The 19,501-nt window shown below is 36.7% G+C and overlaps 1 protein-coding gene across 1 annotated transcript; it reads left to right on the top strand.

Annotated features, from left to right (window-relative positions):
• Positions 1-1,900: 1,900 nt before the first annotated feature.
• LOC149821640 (U-box domain-containing protein 35-like) lies at positions 1,901-18,528 on the top strand. Its single transcript, XM_089981651.1, has 10 exons — positions 1,901-2,036; positions 2,743-2,972; positions 4,773-4,891; positions 6,551-6,672; positions 7,313-7,506; positions 15,439-15,761; positions 15,849-15,944; positions 16,274-16,699; positions 17,172-17,921; positions 18,147-18,528. Exons 2-10 carry the CDS (start codon positions 2,777-2,779, stop codon positions 18,327-18,329), a joined length of 2,409 nt encoding a protein of 802 aa, XP_089837777.1. The 5' UTR covers positions 1,901-2,036; positions 2,743-2,776; the 3' UTR covers positions 18,330-18,528.
• Positions 18,529-19,501: the final 973 nt, after the last annotated feature.

The following is a 19,501-nucleotide window of genomic DNA, read 5'->3' as shown; positions in this document are numbered from 1 at the left end:
AGCTGGGAGGGAGGCCGGGTTGAGCCAAGTGATGCCGTGGTACATTCGCTTCGATTCTGCGATGACGATTCATGACCCTTTTCAATGTCAACACGTTTTCAGGGATGAAATTTTAAGGAAAAAAAAGGGTCAAAGTATTAAATGCATAATACCTAAAATCATGTTTTTTAAACAAATACAAAATTGAAACCTTAATTCTTCTATCATCAATTATATGAATTTAAGTTATTAAAGCACTTAAAATCATGTTTAATGTTAAATAAAAATACTTAAATTAAATATTTATTTTATTTAAAAATAAAAATAAAAATAAAAATATTTAAAAAATATAAAAAACTCTAAAACCTAATTAAATATTCATGATATTAAAAAAAAAACTAAAGAAAAACCTCAACATTCATTCATATTTTTCATACATAAGTTAATTAAAATAAAAAAATAACAAAACTTTAAAAATTTTAACTAAAGATTATGTATAATATTGATTAAAAAATACAAAAATAACTAATTAATATTTATCTCATCAAATACCTAAATGTTAATTGGAAGAAAAAACACAAAAAACTCTAAATCTAAATGTTAATTAAAACGATAATTCTTACCTCATCAATTATGCATTTATGCCATTCAAGCATATAAAATTATGTTTAATGTTAATTTTAAAATATAAAAATACTTAAATTAAATATTTATTTTATTTAAAAATAAAATAAAAATCTAACTGTTATAGAAAAATATAAAAAACTCTAAAACTTAATTAAATATTAATGATATTTAAAAAAAATAAATGAAAGTCTAAATCTTAACAAACATTATTAATAGTTTTCATACATAAATTAATTGAAACAAAAAAGAACAAAACCCCTAAATATTTAACTAAAATCAAGCATGTATAATGTCAATTGAAAAAATTTAAAAGTAACATATTAATATCAGTGTCATTAAAAACTTAAATATAATTAAAAAAATACAAAAATTCGCAAACCTAAATGCTAATTGAAACCCTAATTATTAGGTCATCAATTATGCAAGTAGAATCATGTTTAATGTTAATTGCAAAATATAAAATACCAAAATTAACTATTTGGATGGCTGCCTACTTGTCTGCAGCCAGCTCCATGCGTCTCGTCAGCCTCGTGCATTGGCTGGACCTCAAGGCTCAAACAGTTCGGGCGAATTAAACACACTTCCACAACCTGTCACCCGTGACGTGAGCCTGCCAACTCACCCCAGCGAGTCGAAGCAGAAGACCGTGAAACCGATCAACCGGTTCACTTTCTGACCCGTTCATGGACGCAAATCCTGTACCCATATTGAGAAAACTCCAGGACCCGTTTGGGTTAACATGCTCTCATACACGTGGCAATACCAAACGGTTAGAGCTCCATTTCAGAACTAGATATTATCAGATCCGGGGAGTACATGTCCAAACAAACAGGGTCGGGTCTATTTGAATCCGCGTCAGAAGCAGATCAACAATATGGTCACGTCTTGGGTCAAAAGCGGTTCTAACCCGATCTGTTTTGCTATTTCCACATAGAACGCAACGTTTTTTACTTGTTTTAATGGTGGGTCAAGTTACCAGTACCACAGGGTCTCAATTCATAACCGTATATGGACTGAAATACTGCTGTGAGACCGAATCGGTTCCATAGCTGGACTCGCTCTTCATAATCTGGATCGACGATCGTGTCAACCTTGACCTAACCCATATCCGATCCGACCAGCTTGCCCCCCTTAACCCCTACGTAAAATTCCCACAGATTCTGCACTTCAAACGATTGATGGGCTTGAGAGAGAGAGAGAGAGAGAGAGAGAGAGAGAGAGAGAGAGAGATGAACGTGCTTGCCTCTTGTTGATCACCATGAATATTAAAGGAGAAATGGGTGCTTCTATTTTTGGTACCTGTAACGTCTTCTCGTATCTTCCTAAGGAGCATTGGCAAGTTGTGCTTGAAAAGAGGCGAATTCTTGCTGGAAGGCATGAACTGTTTCTGCAACTCAGTTTCTTCCCTTTGTTGCTGCAGCAGTTTCCCGGTAATGGGTCTCTCTCTTTCTCTACCGCTCTACTTCACAAACACTTCAAGTTCATGCAATTCCAATGGTTTTTGCTTCGTTGGTCATTGAGTATCGATAAATTTTTGTTTCTCTGAAGCAGTGATTGGGAGGTGTTTCTTTTTTAAGTTGTAGGTATTGTAATTGAGAAATCTATAATTGTTTTGCCTTGTAAATTTGAAGGCTTTGTGGGTTCTAACTGATACCCGCCACGTTTTCACGAATAGTTTTTGCTTTCTGCTTGTACAATTGAAACCAAGTTTTGCGTTCAAACACATGAATTTCTTTTTAACGTGCTCTTTTCTTGAATTTCTTTTGGCACTTGTGTTTTGCTACATGACCAAGTTCATGATTTGCATGACTTTTATTGTTATCCTAAGGATGTTCTTTTGCAAAAAGTAATGACTTATGTCCTTTGTTGCTATAAGAACAAAAAGGAAGGAAAGTTCGCATTTGATTCTCTTGGTCTAGGCTTTCGACTAGTCCACTAGAACTAATTTAGATTTGGGCATGTGATCCAATTAGAAACTCGGTTAAACCAAACAACTTGGTGCTTATTTTGATTACACGTTATGCTTCTTAAGAATATTGGGGCCTCTTACTGCTTGAAATTGGTATATGCTTTAAGTTGGTATGTTCTGATTATTGTACTGACCTTAGTTTCTACGTTGATTATCCTGGTACACAGAAGAATATTTGAATTTTCCATCTCAGAGGTGCAAATGGAAGTGTCTAATGTGGAGACAGAACAAAGATCTCTATCACCCCCGACTTTGATAGTTGCCGTCGCTGCCAGTGGAAAGAAAAACAGCAAACTTGCACTAAAATGGGCACTAGACAACTTTACTTCTGGTGAAGGAAGAGTTTTGTTCAAGATCTTACATATACGACCAAGAATTGCAATGATTCCCAGCCCAAGTATGTCAATCTTGATAAGTTGGCTTTCTATCTTGGAGGCACTCTCACTATCTATCTATCTATCCATTCTAATCTAATAAGCTATATATAAAAGCCAAGATTTTGCTCAGACCTGCCAAACCCTTTTTCCTCTTTGTTTTACAAGATTTTTTCAAATTCTTTTACTTGTCATTGTGAGAGAAATAAATTAAAAGAAAAGATTGAAAGGAAAAGAGACAAAGGTTTATTTATTAGTAAAGATGGATTTTGTAGGCTAAATAGATACTTAATTGAAGATGGACTTACAGATATTGGAAAAAATCCAGGGGAGGAGAGTAGGGAGTTATATTAGTTTCTTAATTAGGATGTGATGGATATTGGTTAAAGACTATATGGTAGTTTATTATTATTTGGCAAACTGATGAGTTTCGACTCAAGACTGTTTAATAATGTATGACTTTTTAATTTATACTTGATTATTTGTATTTTCATTTTGTTATTTTTACTATGAGAATTTTTTTAGAATAGGTTTAATTTCTTATTTTGCTTTATCTTATTTTTACTTCTCTTTGTATATTAAATATTCTATCGTGCTATTTGTAAAAACTTTGGTGCCTAAAATTGATGAATTGTGGCAATTGTGTTAAAGAAGTTCTCTTTTTTGTGAGTTGAAATTCATGAGGTAAATGTTTTGGTAGATAGTACTTTCTCTGCTTTTTGTTTCCTCAAAAGAAAAAAAAAGGAAAAAAATCTTTCTGAAGTTTGCTACTGTAATAATGCATAATTGCATAGTGCATGCTCAAATAAGGCCTCTAAGGTTTTTCTTTAATTCAGCATGTGTTCTTAATTTTAGTTTCAATTAATAAGGTTTGTTATTTGTTATTATTTATATATTAATAATAAAATGGAAATTTTATGTTCATTTATAAAACAAAAAGAAGGTAAAATATCCCAGAGCCTATTCTTCACAGGATGGGCAAGATTTCTAGTGAAACTTGCATAATATGTGTTTCCATTATCACAATCAGTTATTATATATTTTCAGCACGTCTCACTTAATCATTAATACTTAACTTTTTTTTTTGCAAGAATAGATTTCATTTTTGAAGATCCTGAAAATGATTTGACAGATTTTACATATTTAGAGTTTATCACCTATTTGTCCTATATAGTGTCTCAAAACAATGTATATGATCAAATGGGAGATGGTTGTGAAGATTATCGATTTTACCTGGAGCACAGGCTGTCATGGCTGATAGATTGATATGCTCTTGTATGCTAAATGCAGTGTCTATATAACCATGATAGAAGAAGTGTTAATGAGTGGCAGTTGAGCATGGCGTCACTATTAAAGGAAATAGTGTTTAAGTCGATTGAAAAAGTAAATATTAAAGGAACCAACCATTATTTACTAACATACAATAAGTGAAGCAACTATAGTAAGATGAAATACAAGGGAATGAAACCTATGGATTACAGGATAAGGTATATGTCTATAAATACAAAGCTCATATGTGACCAAAACACAAAAATGAGAATTTGGAACTCCATGTCCTTTATGTATTTTTTGCAGGAAACTTTAATGCACAAGCACACAATAAATAAAATTTCCTTTGTATAATTATAATTTAAGTGATTAACAGGTGGGAGTAAAATCTGTAGAAATGCTTTAATGACATAGATATGAAGATATTCTGAAAACAGTAATCTGATAAAGAAAATATTTTTTCATTAATTGACCATGAAAATATCCTTATCATGGGAATTGTCTTAACAATTTTATTCCATATGGTTACTGAACCATTTTCTTTGTACATGCAGTGGGATTGCTTCCACTTTCTGCAGTTCGCGAGGATATCGCATCTGCATATATCGCCGAAACAGAATCAAAGACAAGAGAGATGCTGGCTCCTTACCAACGACTGTGTGCTCAGAGGAAGGTCCAAATTCTTTCTTTTTTTGTTGTGACCAAATAATTTTTATAATATGCACGAACATAAAGTTCTGGAATGTATTTCCTCATTACCAAACTTTTAGATTCGGTGATCCTTATGGAAGGTGAAAAACAATGCGGCATATGTGATTTGGACCCCCTGACACAGGTGTTGGTTTCGGACATGGGTTCTTGAAGCGTCAGGCAGTGGGTTTTGAAAAATTAGATGCATGGACATGACTATATATATATATATATATATATATATATATAGAGAGAGAGAGAGAGAGAGAGAGAGAGAGAGAGAGAGAGAGAGAGAGAGAGAGAGAGAGGTAATTAGGTAAAAATAAAATAACTATTTCAAAAAAAATGAGGGCAAAATCTTTGGTTATCTCTCCGTTGTACGTGGCACCAAACAATTTAGTATACATCAAATTATGAAAGAAAAAGAGAGTTAGTTCTTAAATGGGGCTGAGTGGGGCTCGACTATGGTAACAATTAGAGAGTTTTTACCAATTAGCTTGAGTCCTCCATCCTTGTGAGAGAGCCCTTTTTTGTAGAGTATTAGGGCATGCTGACTCATTTTTGTATAATTGGGACCCAATAAAATATATGGAGAATAAATAGGGATTAAACAAGGTTGACATGAGGTGTCTGGACACTTCATGTCTAAGACACTCAAAAGTATCACACGTGACACCAAGTGCTCATTTTTTCTTGGATACTTTTATGTTAAAATGAAGTGTCTGAGATTGTCGGTGTTGGTGTTCAAGTGTCCAAGTGCCGAACACTGACATGTTGGCCCTCCAGAAGTGTTAAGGTAACATAGAATGCATGCACATGCATGTGACATTTAGCTGTGAGGGTGGTTTTTTTTGTGCTCTGCCTAATCTTTTTCCTGCTTCATCCATAATTTAGCAAGAATGTTGTTTGACTTAACTGACTTAAACCTATTGTGTGCTGTATTTTTTCAGTCATGGCTAACCATCTTGTGGTTGAGGTTGAGCTCCTAGAGCCATCCATTTGGCCAGCAAGAATGATTATTTTTGACTTTTTGTCCTCTTTATTAGGACAGCGTCAAACTTGACAAGGCAGCTGGTCTCTCTCTCTCTATATATATATGTACATTATCTATTCCAATATGAATACTTGGTCTTGAAGGAGTTTGATAGAAGTGCAAGCAAGTACACTTATGATTATGCCACGGAGGCCAAATTGTTTCCAGACTGTCACAAGGATGCAGTAAACAGGACATGGGACACATCTGTTTTGTGGAAATTTTCATTAAGAACAATATATCAGAGGATGTGACATGAGAGTGAAATGGATTATCCTTGTGACATAGCTCCTAGATGATTTGCTGCATTATAAAATCTGCATCATAACATAACAATTTGGCAGCTTAAATCCTTGTTATAATTCTTCTATTCTAGTGTCTAATAACTGATGTAGTTTCATTCAACATCCGAGTTAGGGTGGTCAAACTTATGTAGATGTCAATAAAGCATCTTTATTGAATTTTACTAGTGAGACCTGACTTCTGATGTGGCTTTCACACCTAGTTTATCAGTTTCTCATTTTATTTTTTTGCTCATGTTTCCCAGTTACCATTTACAGTTTGTTGATGAGGTTGAACATAATTTATTTGTTCATGATGCACATGTAGGTAGAAGCAGAGACTTTGGTGATTGAAGTGGATGATGTAGTGGCAGCAATTTCTGCAGAAGTTGCTAAATCTGAAATTAACAAGCTTGTGTTAGGATCTTCTCCACGCAATGTTCTTTCAAGGTATTTATCACAATGGTCATGCACACTTGCGTGTGTATGCACAGTGTGTTGGTATTTGAACATATTTTTACAGGTTTCTAGTGTTAATAACCCTGGCTTTGCTACATACTGGCTCAACATGGCTGGGTTTAAGGCACCTAAAGGGTTCCTTTCTTGTTAAGTAGGTATCTGGACATAAAAAATTTGACCGCGTTTATTCTAGCCTTTTAATGCTGGTCTGGGTTGGACCTTGGCTGGAGGTCCAAGACTTTGATATAATTGATTTTTTTTAAAATCACAGGTTCACAATTTCCAAAATCAATTTGTTTGGTTATCACTGCTTGCGATAGCAATGACTCTGTTCTCTTCCTTAATTTTAAGACCAATAGGACATGATCTATCTCAACAAATTAAAACTTTTTTTAAATTTTCACTTTGGGGGGGGGGGGGGGGAGGGGGAGGGATAATTGAGTATGGCATTGTAATTATCATTTGCTGGAAACTGTTATTGCTGTTAATATACAGTTATATATATAACTATGTTTTTCAACAATTGCACTCTCAATTTCTTTCATGCTTGTCTTCTATTTTCTACAACCTTTTTTTTTCATTGGTGCATATAATTGATCATATACTAAAGAGCACTTCTTTTCATATGAAGGAAATTCATTGAAAATGACATATCCACAAAAGTTTTGGGTTGGAATCCGCACTTCTGCGTTATCTATTTTGTCTCAAAAGGAAAACTGTCATCGGTGCACACAGCAAGTCTAGAGATAAACAGAGGTGTTGATGCAAGTCGTCCGAGTTTTTCTGTTAACAGTTCTACTAGTTATGCTTCATCCGCACAGACAGGTAGCAATATGGTGGTATGCATGCCACTTGATCATTCTATTGCATTTACCCATTAATGTATGCTTATATTGTTAAATATGTGTGCGTGTGTAGGTTTTATTAATCTCTACAATCTCTATTGAATCTGTTAATTTAGCATATTTTGCTTGCCCCCTAACAGATTCTGAAATGCCATGGTACATTACTTGTCACCATCCATGGTAATCAAGTAATTTTATTAAAGTAGACACATTTATTGTGCTTGGGAATTTAAGACATCTTTAATGTGTATTGTTAGGCTTTGACCCCTACACCGGCTGGCACCTAGGGTTGCATGCAGGGGGTGGGGGGCCGCACCAGGGAGAGAGAGAGACGAGAGAGAGTCGTCTCTTCCCCCTAGGCCATCCACCCGAGAAGAAAAAGATTGAAGGAGAAAAAGAATCAATCCTTCATTGGAAGCTTAGGGTTCCCACAGTTACATATTTATAGCCCCTACAATTCAAATCCCCTCCCAATTACAATCAAGTCCTTATTCCCAAACATAATACAAAAGGAAATGACTAAAGAAAATACAGACTCATGAGGAACAAATTTGGATTGGTCCATAACAATGCACCCCTCTTGGAAACCACCTTGTCCTCAAGGTGGGAACTTTGGAAATCGGATCAGCAGCTAGTCCTCCTCTTCCCATGTTGCGTCTTGTACTCCTGCCTCAGTCCATTACACTAATACCTCTATGATCAACCTCCCATCCTTACGATGTCACTGCTTGCCTAAGACTGAGCTATCTCTCCAAGATCTGGCAACTCTAGAGTAAGGGAAGGTGGTTGTCCCTTATATGGTTTGAGACAAGACACATGATAGATGGGGTGAATGTGGGCATCCTCGGGTAGATCCAATCGATAACAGTTCCAACCCGTTCTACCACTGGGTATGGTTTGAAATAATGAGACATCAGTTTATGTTGACGGACTTCACACAGTGAGTTGGCAGTGAGGTAGGAGTTTCAAAAGTGCAAGATTTCCTACTTCAACGGTACAAAGAACACAAACAAATGCCTCTTATGGGCAAGTACAACACACACAAATGGAGACCACTTAGGGGTCAAGATACAATCACACACACACAATGCCACTTATGGGCAAGAGAAACAACATAAAAAATATATAGGATTTATTGAGAAAGAGCTTGAGAACAAGCATAAGTGATACAAGGGGGAAGAACCCCTATTTATAGTTTTATACACAAAGCAACCCTATAGAGCCATTGGGACTCTCCCGAGTAATCCCAATGACTATAGGTGTTCGACCTAAATGCTCTCAACTCTAAATTTATTTACTAAGTTAAAAAAATAATAAACAAAAAATACAAAAGTCTATTGTGCCCCTAATGGGCATTATATTGTTGTGTAAAGACTAAAATACCCCTAATGTGTATTTTCTACAACAACAACAACAACAACTACGCCTTCATCCCAAAACAATTGGGGTCGGCGATATGAACCAACAAAGAAAATCATTATGGGTCTTCCACATGAATCCTTCTCCATTCATTTCTATCCAATGCCATGTCCTCAGTGAGGTTCAAAGCATTCATATCCTTTCTTATCACCTCCATCCATGTCTTCCTAGGCCTACCCCGACCTCTTTTAACTAATATATTTTCCCATTTCTCCATCCTTCTAACTGGAGCATCTTTAGGCCTTCGTCGAATATGTCCAAACCACCGTAAACGATTCTCTCTCATCTTATTTTCAATGGGTGCAACACCTACCTTCTTACGTATCTCCTCGTTCTGAATCTTATCTTTTATTGTATTTCCACACATCCATCTCAGCATACGCATCTCAGCTACACTCATTTTTTGAATATGATGTCTCTTGGCAGCCCAACATTCCGTACTATATTAGTAAAGCGGGCCTAATAGTCGTCCTATAAAACTTTCCCTTCAACCGCAATGGCATTCTACGATCGCACAACACTCCAGTTGCACTCTTTCATTTCATCCACCCAACCTTTATCCTATGATTTACATCTCCATCAATTTCTCCATACTTTTGAATGATAGATCCCAAATATTTGAAAGAATCATCCACCGGTATTTCGTGCTCACCAAGCTTCACTACACTCCCATCACTACTTCGTTGCTTACTAAATTGACATTCCATGTATTCTGTCTTACTCTTACTCAACTTAAAACCTCTTGCTTCCAATGTCTGTCTCCATAATTCTAACTTAGCATTAACCCCAGCTCTAGACTCATCAATCAAAACAATATCATCAACAAACAACATACACCACGGCACATTTTCTTGAATTGATCTCGTAAGCTCATCCATCACTATAGCAAATAGGAAAGGGCTTAAAGCGGATCCTTGATGTAACCCAACCGTTATAGGAAAATTGGTTGTCACCCCTCCACAAGTGCGGACATTGGTTACTACTCCTTCATACATATCTTTAATTATACTAATGTACTTGAGAGAAACACCTTTCTTCATCATTGTCCACCAGAGAACGTCCCTAGGTACTCTATCGTAAGCCTTCTCCAAATCAATAAAAACCATATGCAAATCTTTGTTCGTCTCTCTATTTCTCTCAATAAGTTGTCTAAGAAGATGTATAGCTTCCATAGTTGATCTTCCAGGCATAAAACCAAATTGATTCTTCGATATCATGACAATCTTCCTCAACCTAGACTCAATCACCCTCTCCCAAAGTTTCATAGTATGACTCATGAGTTTTATACCACGATAGTTTGTGCAATCTTGTATATCACCCTTATTCTTATATAGAGGCACCAAAGTACTCTTCCTCCACTCATTAGGCATCTTATTTGTCCGCCAAATCTTGTTAAAAAGATTTGTCAACCATTCTAAACCTTTCTCTCCCAAGCATTTCCAAGCCTCGATAGGTATACCATCTGGGCCAACTGCCCTTCTTGATTTCATTTTCTTCAAAGCCTCTGCAATTTCTTTCTTTTGAATCTTACGCATGAAGTCACGATTCATCTCATGAAAAGGAATTGAAAAGTCTCCAAGATCCTGAGCATGACTTCATTAAATAGCTTATCAAAATAATCTTTCCATCTCTCCTTAATCTCCTCATCTTTGACTAAAACCCTTTGCGTTTCATCTTTGATACATCTAACCATACCCAGATCCCTCAATTTCCTATCTCTCATCTTTGCAAGCCTATAAATATCATTCTCACCCTCTTTGGTATCCAACTTGTCATAAACCTCCTTATATACCTTATCCCTCGCGTTCCGAACTACTTTTTTAGCTTCCTTCTTTGCTATCATATACTTCTCCAAATTCTCATTATCACGATTTTTACTTAGATTTCTATAACACTCTCTTTTAACCTTAATAGCTAATTTGACATCCTTGTTCCACCACGATGTATCCTTACCTAGCGGTGCACCGCCTTTAGACTCACCCAATACCTCTTTAGCCACTTTTCTCATGCCACCCGCTATCTTATTCCACATAGATTCTGGATCCTCCTCGAGACACCAATCAACTTCCTTAACTACCCGCTCTACAAACATTCCTTGTTTAGCTTCTTTCAGTGCCCACCACTTAATTCTAGGATCTATCCTATGTCTATCCCTTTTGCGGTATTGTCTAATTCTAAGATCTAAAATTAAGACTCTATGTTGTGTAGCTACACTTTCTCCCGGTATAACCTTACAATCGATGCAACAACCCCTATCTCTCTTTCTAAGTAGGAAAAAATCTATCTGACTCGTATTAACCCCACTTTTAAATGTTACTAGGTGAGACTCCCTCTTCCTAAACCAAGTGTTTGCTAAGATCATATCATAGGACAAACCAAAATCTAAAATCCTTTCTCCACTTTCGTTTCTTTCTCCTATACCATAGCCTCCATGGATACTCTCAAATCCATCCCTACTAATGCCTACATGCCCATTAAGGTCACCGCCGATGAAAAGCCTTTCTCCATAAGATATCCCTTGTACTACTCCATCTAAATCTTCCCAAAATTGATGCTTAATGGAATCATCTAAACCTACTTGAGGTGCATAAACACTAATAATATTAATAATATTCGTACCTAATACTAATTTAATAAGTAAAATCCTATCACCCTTCCTACGGACCTCAACTACATTATCTATAAACTCACGACTCATAACAATCCCTACTCCATTCCTATTCCTATTTATTCCTGTATACCAAATCTTATATCCCCAAGGTTCTATCACTTTTGCTTTCTCACCTACCCATTTGGTCTCTTGTAGACATAAAATATTAATCTTTCTCCTACACATAACATCTACTAACTCTACCAACTTACCAGTTAAAGATCCTATGTTCCAAGTGGCTAACCATAATTTTATGGTCTTGGACTAACTTCTTTACCCCCACCCGTCCAATAAAGTGAGGGAACCCTTGCCTATTTGACACCACACCCGGGCGCCGGTGTGACGCGTCGCTTCCGGGCGATGACCTAGCAACCCTTGCCCATTTATCACTGCCTCCGGGCCTATAGAGTACAGCGCGTCGCTCAGTAGGGGACGCCCCAACGAAATTCTCATATTGGTTCATATTCATAGGGTATGACTAAGTTTTTATGTTGGCTGTCACAGGCCTACCGCAACCCTCCTCCTTTATCCGGGCTTGGGACCGGCAGTGTATAACTAAACAGTTATACACAGGCGGAGTTCTAATGTGTATTTTCTACAACACAAAAAATATTATAAAATACATACATATATATACATGAGTATATATATGTATATATGTACACCTTAACACTCTTCTTCGAACTTATGGTGTAATCATTGAAAGTTTGTCAAGTAAAAAATGAAACCGAGGAGAAGGAAGAGCTTTCATAAAAAAGTTGGTCAACAGAAATTCCGATGTTACATAAGGCAGGATGATGGTCTTCTTTATATACTCTTCACAAACATATTGATATGTTTAGTGCACTCATGAAACGTGTGATTGTCGGCTATGTAAATTATGCTTCTATTGTTATAACATAACCTTGAAGGTGATTGCATATGCACTCCTATGTCTTCCAATAATTTTCTCAAGTCTCAACTACATAATTTCAAATGTTGTGGTAGCCAAAGCATGCTACTCAACTTCAGTTGACGATAATAATACATTCTGTTGCTTCTTGCATTTCAAAGATACCAATGAGTCACCTACAAGCACACAGAAACCTGTAGTTGAGCATCTATTATTAGGATCTCCTTCCTAATATAAGCAATTAATTCGAGTGGGGAGGAGGAAGACAAAATAATCCTCTTAGATTTTTTTTTTGTAAATATCTAATGATACGCATAACGGCACTCATGTGCACAGTGGTAGAAAAATGCTGGAATTGACTAGCCGTATGAATTGCATGTGAGATATCGGGTCTGATATTGGTCAAGTATGTGAGGGCCCAATCATTTGGCTATAAGGAGTAGGATCATTTAGAGGTGTGCCATCATTTATTTTTATTTTTGCATTTAGAGTGTCCACCCTTTTTTCATCTGTAATTCCAGACTTGTCTATGATGTCAGAAGCAAACTTGAATTGAGTTAGAAAATAACCACGAGTCAAATATGCAACCTCAACCCCTAAAAGTATTTAAGAAAACCTAAATCAATCATTTTAAAGCTTTGTTTTAAAATATTTTTAATAAAACCAACTTCCTGTTTGTCTCCTTCAGTAATAATCATGTCATCAACGTAGAGAAGAAGGATAACAATACCTGCATCAGATCTCTTAATAAACATAACAGAGCCAGTATAACAAAAAGTAAAACCTAGTTTAACCATAATAGAATTAAAATGATCATACCATGCTTTAAGTGTCCTTTTCAAACCATAAAGGACTTTTCTTAAGTGAAACACCTTTTCAACAAGAACCTCATATTAAGGTGGTGGGTCCATATAAACTTTTGTTTTCAATTCACCATTGAGGAAGACATTCTTGACATCCATTTGATAAATAAGCTAACATCTAATGACAGCTACCACTATAAGAATTCTAACGGAAGTCTCTAACTGCTCGAGCAAAAGTTTTATCATAATCTATTCCATACTTCTGGGAATAACCAGAAGTGTCTAAGGGATGCCAATTTTGTCATGTGTGAGCAATAGGGGTTCCCAGGTAACATATATATAGGTCAAATTTTTTGGGGCAAAGGTGCAGCTCAGTTGTCACCTAAAAATCTATGCTGGTTAAAATTGTCTTAGATTTTGGTTTCTCTAGGTTCTTCATGTCTAGGAAATCCAACCATATGTATTATGGAAGTTGGCAAGATCCTTGGGCAGGCGCCCCCAACTAGATTTTGGTCTTCCCTATAAACTGTTCAAAACACCTGGTTTGGTGTTAATGACATTAACATACAATATTTGAAGTTGAACACACACACACACACACACACACACACACACACACACACACACACACACACACACACACACACAGAGAGAGAGAGATCATCTGCAAATATAACAATTGATGGATCTTAAAGGCCATCTATACATTATGTACAGTAGTTTCTAATGTTGTTTTTAAAATCTATTTATCTCTATGGGGTTTTTGCACAATGAACCTTTCATTTCTATAGATGCATGTATGAGCTTATCTTAACTTTGCATAGAACTTTTGAGTTAAAATGAAGTCTAACATAGGTTTTTTGAAATTGTTTATCTTTATAGTACCATTTCATTGGTTGTAAGCATATAATCATGAAGTATGCTTTCGGTCTTGTTCAGAATAAGCTCCCATCTAGTTAGGTGTGACCCTATTCCCATTTGCCACAGCATGAATGTGGTTCAAGCACAGGAACAAGTATAACAATTAGGATATTATACATTTATTTTTTATCCATCAGAGAGACTTCAAAGACTCCTTTTGGTTGTGTTTGGTGAATAGTATAGTAGCCTTTTTTTTGTTCTCTTACCATGCATACTGGTGAATTGTGTTTGTATAACCAAACATAACCAAAAGAATGCAAGTGATGTTGAAGTTTTAGCACATGTTTTTTAACATATTAAGCAAAAAATACAGAACATATATATATATATATATATTATGGGTAAATATTGGCTACTAACAAAGGTAAGGAACTAATGAGTAGAAATCACTTTTTTCTTCAAAATTTTTTGATTTTTTGTAGATCAAGTGTTACGGATGTGATCTACATGGTTTGTTTAGTAGGAAACTTTTTTTGAATCACGTGATTATGACAAGTAATTAGGCTTTTAAAGGGGTCCAAAAATCAATGGCCCACAATGTGTCAAAATTTCATAAGTCAAAATATCACATTTTTATATCAGAAAAGCATGATCTAAGGCTTGATCCTTAGCAAAAAGACCATGTTAAACACATCTATGTGGTTAGATTGAGTCGATACAACTTGCACCTATGATTTCTAACTCATTAGTTACGCACCTTCATTAGTAGCCAATATTTACCCAATATATATATATATATATATATATATATATATATATATATATAGAGAGAGAGAGAGAGAGAGAGAGAGAGAGAGAGAGAGAGAGAGAGAGAGAGAGAGAGAGAGAGAGGATCATCCTGCCCCCTTTTTGTTAGGTCACCATTAGGACCCTCCAAAAGTCATAGTTTTAGGTGTTTTATGCTCAATCTGAACTGTTAGATGTGTTTATCAATGTTTACTCAATAGATGTGTATTTTAAAGAGGTAAAAAATCAACGGTTGATATTGTACTAAAATTTGATGATGAAATATTTACATTTTATATCAAATCAATTTGAAACAAAGTTTGTTTCTTAATAAATAAGCAATGATCAGATCGGGCATAAAACACCTAAAACTATGATTTTTGGAGGGTCCTAACGGTGACCTAACGAAAAAGGGGGAAGGATGATCCCCATTCTTTCTCTCTCTATATATATGATGCTAGAGCTTTTTGACATGACTAAATTGTACCTTTCTGATTCCAGGATGGTTAGATGCAGGCTTCTTTGGGGAGAAACCTCAGTTGCATAGTCTGCCCTTGGTGGATAAGGGATATAGGGATATTTCAACTGTAAATCAGTATAGTGGTAGTGGAAAAACTGGTGCCATTGAGATGACCTGTCCTAGAATACCACGAGTTCGTGATGAGGAAAAGTTTGTCTCTGCTACTTCTGGTTATTCAGAAATGCATGGTGAAAATAATAGGGCAACCGATAACAGAAGCTTTCAAATAGATAATCATTCAGGGGGTTCTGTTCAGACTTCTTCATCAGATAGTCCAGCAGATTCTTCATTGTCAAACAGCCAGGTAACAAGCCCTGCATTTATCAATATTTGCTTCAGGATCTAATTCGTAATTGGCAATAATTAATCCATTTGTGACTTTTTTATGCAGATAAGTGGTGAGCTAGAAAAACTAAAGATTGAGCTTCGACACGTGCAAGAAATGCTTAGGATGGCTCAAGATGAGAAGACTGATACTTCTCACAAGGTATTCACTGTCTTGTTCTACAAGATATTTGTTACTGTATATATCAAACTTAAGCATTAGAGATATTTTTGTTGCTTCCCCACTTACTACATTTCCGAGCCTAAACCAATAAGACCAGGACCCTAGAGATGCCGAAAAAAAGGGGGTGATAGTGATGCTAAGACCCATATGAAAACTGATAGACACAGACATGCATTGTTAAACCAAATTCAAGAGTTCATCCATCTGTAGAATAAACCTTAGTCATACATTTGCATGTTGGTACAAACTCATTTAATAGTCATGATTAAGCCAACCCAAAATCCATCATATTGATCCTTTATCTTTAGGTAGCTGAGTTGAGCAGCCTCAAGATGAAAGAAGCAAGTAAACTCAAATTAATGAGCACAAAAGAACAAGCTATGGATCTTGCAAAATATGAAAAGGAAAAGCGTGAAGCTTCTGAAAGGGAAATTGAATTTGCAAAGGAATGTGTAGAGAGAGAAGTCATTCAGAGGAAAGCAGCTGAGGTTATAGCTGCACACGACGCAAAAGAGAAGCAGAAGCTGGAAAACACAGTTGTTTATTTGGATCACCAATTTGAGAAATTTGAATGGGAAGAAATAGTTTCTGCAACTTCATCATTCTCTGATTCTCTTCGGGTTGGAGAGGGGGCATATGGATCTGTTTACAAGTGCACTTTACGTCATATCACAGTAGCCGTGAAAGCCTTGAAGTCAATTGAAGTCAAGAAGGACAAACAATTCCAACGGGAGGTATGATTATGAGAATCCGCTTCTTCCAAGAACAGATTTTTACTTCTAAATATTAATAAAAAACATAATAATTTGAATCTAGACTCTGATGAGCCAGTTAGCGATTCTGGTTTCATGTCCATGTCATAGAATGGGACTTGACCAGTCAACTGTCTCAGTTGACTCAATTTGAGCCTCTTGCAGACTTCCATGACACTGATCGACTCAAATTTAACCTAGTGTGGTTTCCCAGATTCCTGAGGCCATGATTAAATCAGCAGGCTGCTGCCAATTGCTAAGATTGTCATTGATGGTCATGAATCATGATTAATCAAAATGAATCTTGGCATTTGGGCTCTCTTGAAATTTCATTTAAAAGACTTGATTTTGGTGATTGTTTAGTATTTGACTGCACATTCATTTATACAAGCTGTATTTTGTGTTTTTGAGCTATAAGAGCATCTTAAGATTTTAGAACTTAATATGGTTTCAGCTTGAGATACTCGGCAGAATTCGTCATCCCCATTTGCTACTACTGATTGGTGCTTGTCCTGATCATGGTTGCTTGGTTTATGAGTACATGGAAAATGGTAGTCTGGAAGACAGGCTACGCAGAAAGAATGGTACTCCACCGATTTCTTGGTTCGATCGTTTTCGAATAGCTTGGGAGGTGGCTTCTGCTTTGCTTTTTCTTCATGGTTCTAAGCCACGTCCGGTTGTTCATCGCGATCTAAAACCTGGAAACATTTTGCTTGATCACAATCTCATAAGCAAGATTGGAGATGTCGGTCTCTGTACACTCATTCCTACGGATCATGACACCATGGCCACAATCTACAAGAATACTGCTCTTGTGGGCACGTACTGTTATGTTGATCCCGAGTATCAAAGAACTGGTTTAGTCTCACCAAAGTCAGACCTATATTCTTTTGGCATTGTAATTTTGCAATTGTTGACTGGACAGCCTCCAATGGGGCTGGCCCACTTTGTGGAAAAGGCAATTGAAGAAGGCCATTTGGAAGAAATTTTTGATGATACTGCAGGGAAGTGGCCAATCAAAGAATCGCTGGAGCTGGCACATCTAGGATTGCGTTGTGCAGAATTCAGACACAAAGATAGACCGGTTTTAAAGGATGAAGTTCTTCCAGTATTGGTGAGACTGAAGGAGTTTGCTGATAGTGAGAAACACTCAATATCCAAAGTGCATTTGCTTCCGAGTCATTTCTTGTGCCCAATACTTCAGGTTAAACCCTCCCTTTTGTGCTGCAAATTCTGTTCCATCTTTAAGATCTGCTTTATCATTGGCTGTAGCTCTATAATTATGAATTCTCTTTGGAATGTTCATGTTTGTTGTTTTCCCCTTTTTCTTTTTCCCCCTTCAGCTTACGTTTGAGTTGATGTGCATATTTCTTCTTTTCTTTTCCTTTTTTAAGTGGAAACTTAACTAAAATTTTTACTTGGAATGCAGGACATAATGAATGACCCGTGGGTTGCACCAGATGGATACACATATGAGCGGAGAGCCATAGAGAGATGGCTTGCCACACATGATACCTCACCGATGACAAATTTACATTTGCCGAATAAGAACCTTATTCCTAACCATACTCTCTCATCTGCAATTTCAGAGTGGAAGTACAAAAACCAATGAGACCTCCATTTCCTCATGCCCTGTAAGAAGAGGTGGGCATTCTAAAACTTTGTACATAATCCAACTTTGAAGTACTTCTTGAGTAGCAACAGGGCACCATCTACCATCGGGTGGTCTAGATTCATGGGCTTATTGCGTGTTTTGTTTTTGGTGATTTATCTGAATCTTTACTATATTTAACGTTTGGGTGACTAAGTGAGCAAATTAAGCCTATTGTTGGTGTATAACCAAATCTTTGACTTCAGATGCCTGTTGTTGCTTGAAGTTACCACATTATTTTCTCTTCCTTGGCTGCATTTCATTTGATTTTTTCTGTTCTGTTCTTGATACATCATAAATGGTGTGTTTGAATCGCAGACAGTGGAGAACAGAACAGCGGGTCCTGTCTGGTCACATCTGCGGATGTTCCAGGATTCACTGCCCTGCCCTGTCTAAGCATCGTTGTTTCTTTTTTGGTGTCCGTGACTGTCGGTCCACTACTGTTCCGTGGTGGTGGGGGGTGGGGGCACAGAGCAGCAGCCAGGGGCGTAGCTATGATTCATGTGAGGGGGGGGCAAACAGGGTTGTAGAAAAAAAAATTATGTGTGTGATGGTCGGGGGTTCGGGGGCAGCGCCCCCGAAAAAATTTTTTTTTGAGATAAAATAAAAAATGGCTACAATTATTAATAAAAATCTATTTCATATGGACAAATCAAACTATTTGCTGCAGTCAGGGCTGGGCTAAAAAATGGATAAAAATCTATTTCATATGGAATCAGGGCAGGGCTAGGACTGGGCTTTTAAAAAAAAAAAAAATTAACTGTTTGGGGAGGCAGCCCAGTCCTGCCCCCCCCTAGCTACGCCCCTGGCAGCAGCAGATGCCAAATAAGCATCTGCGCTTGGTGCATCCCACAGACAGCCGCAGACGGGGATTCAAATGGCCCCTAAGAAATTTATCGATTACTAATCCAACCTTCTTGCCACTGGACTAAGACGTTACCATGGTGGCTAAAATTTAATGAAGCAAAAGCTTACAGAGCTTGATTTCGCTCTCTGGTTGAGCTTGAGCTTGAGCTTGATGAATGTGGATCAGGTCATATTGAACATAACCGATTCAATCGTCACCACTCATCTCACTTGGGAACCATGAGGTGGGGCCCACACACATCTTGATCAAGCGAGATGTTTGATGG

The sequence above is a fragment of the Nuphar pumila genome, chromosome 11 (genome assembly GCF_984573655.1).
Source record: "Nuphar pumila chromosome 11, dmNupPumi1.hap1.1, whole genome shotgun sequence".
Lineage (NCBI taxonomy): Eukaryota > Viridiplantae > Streptophyta > Magnoliopsida > Nymphaeales > Nymphaeaceae > Nuphar > Nuphar pumila.
Note: the sequence above shows the minus strand (reverse complement) of the source record. Positions and strands in the feature narration are given on the sequence as shown.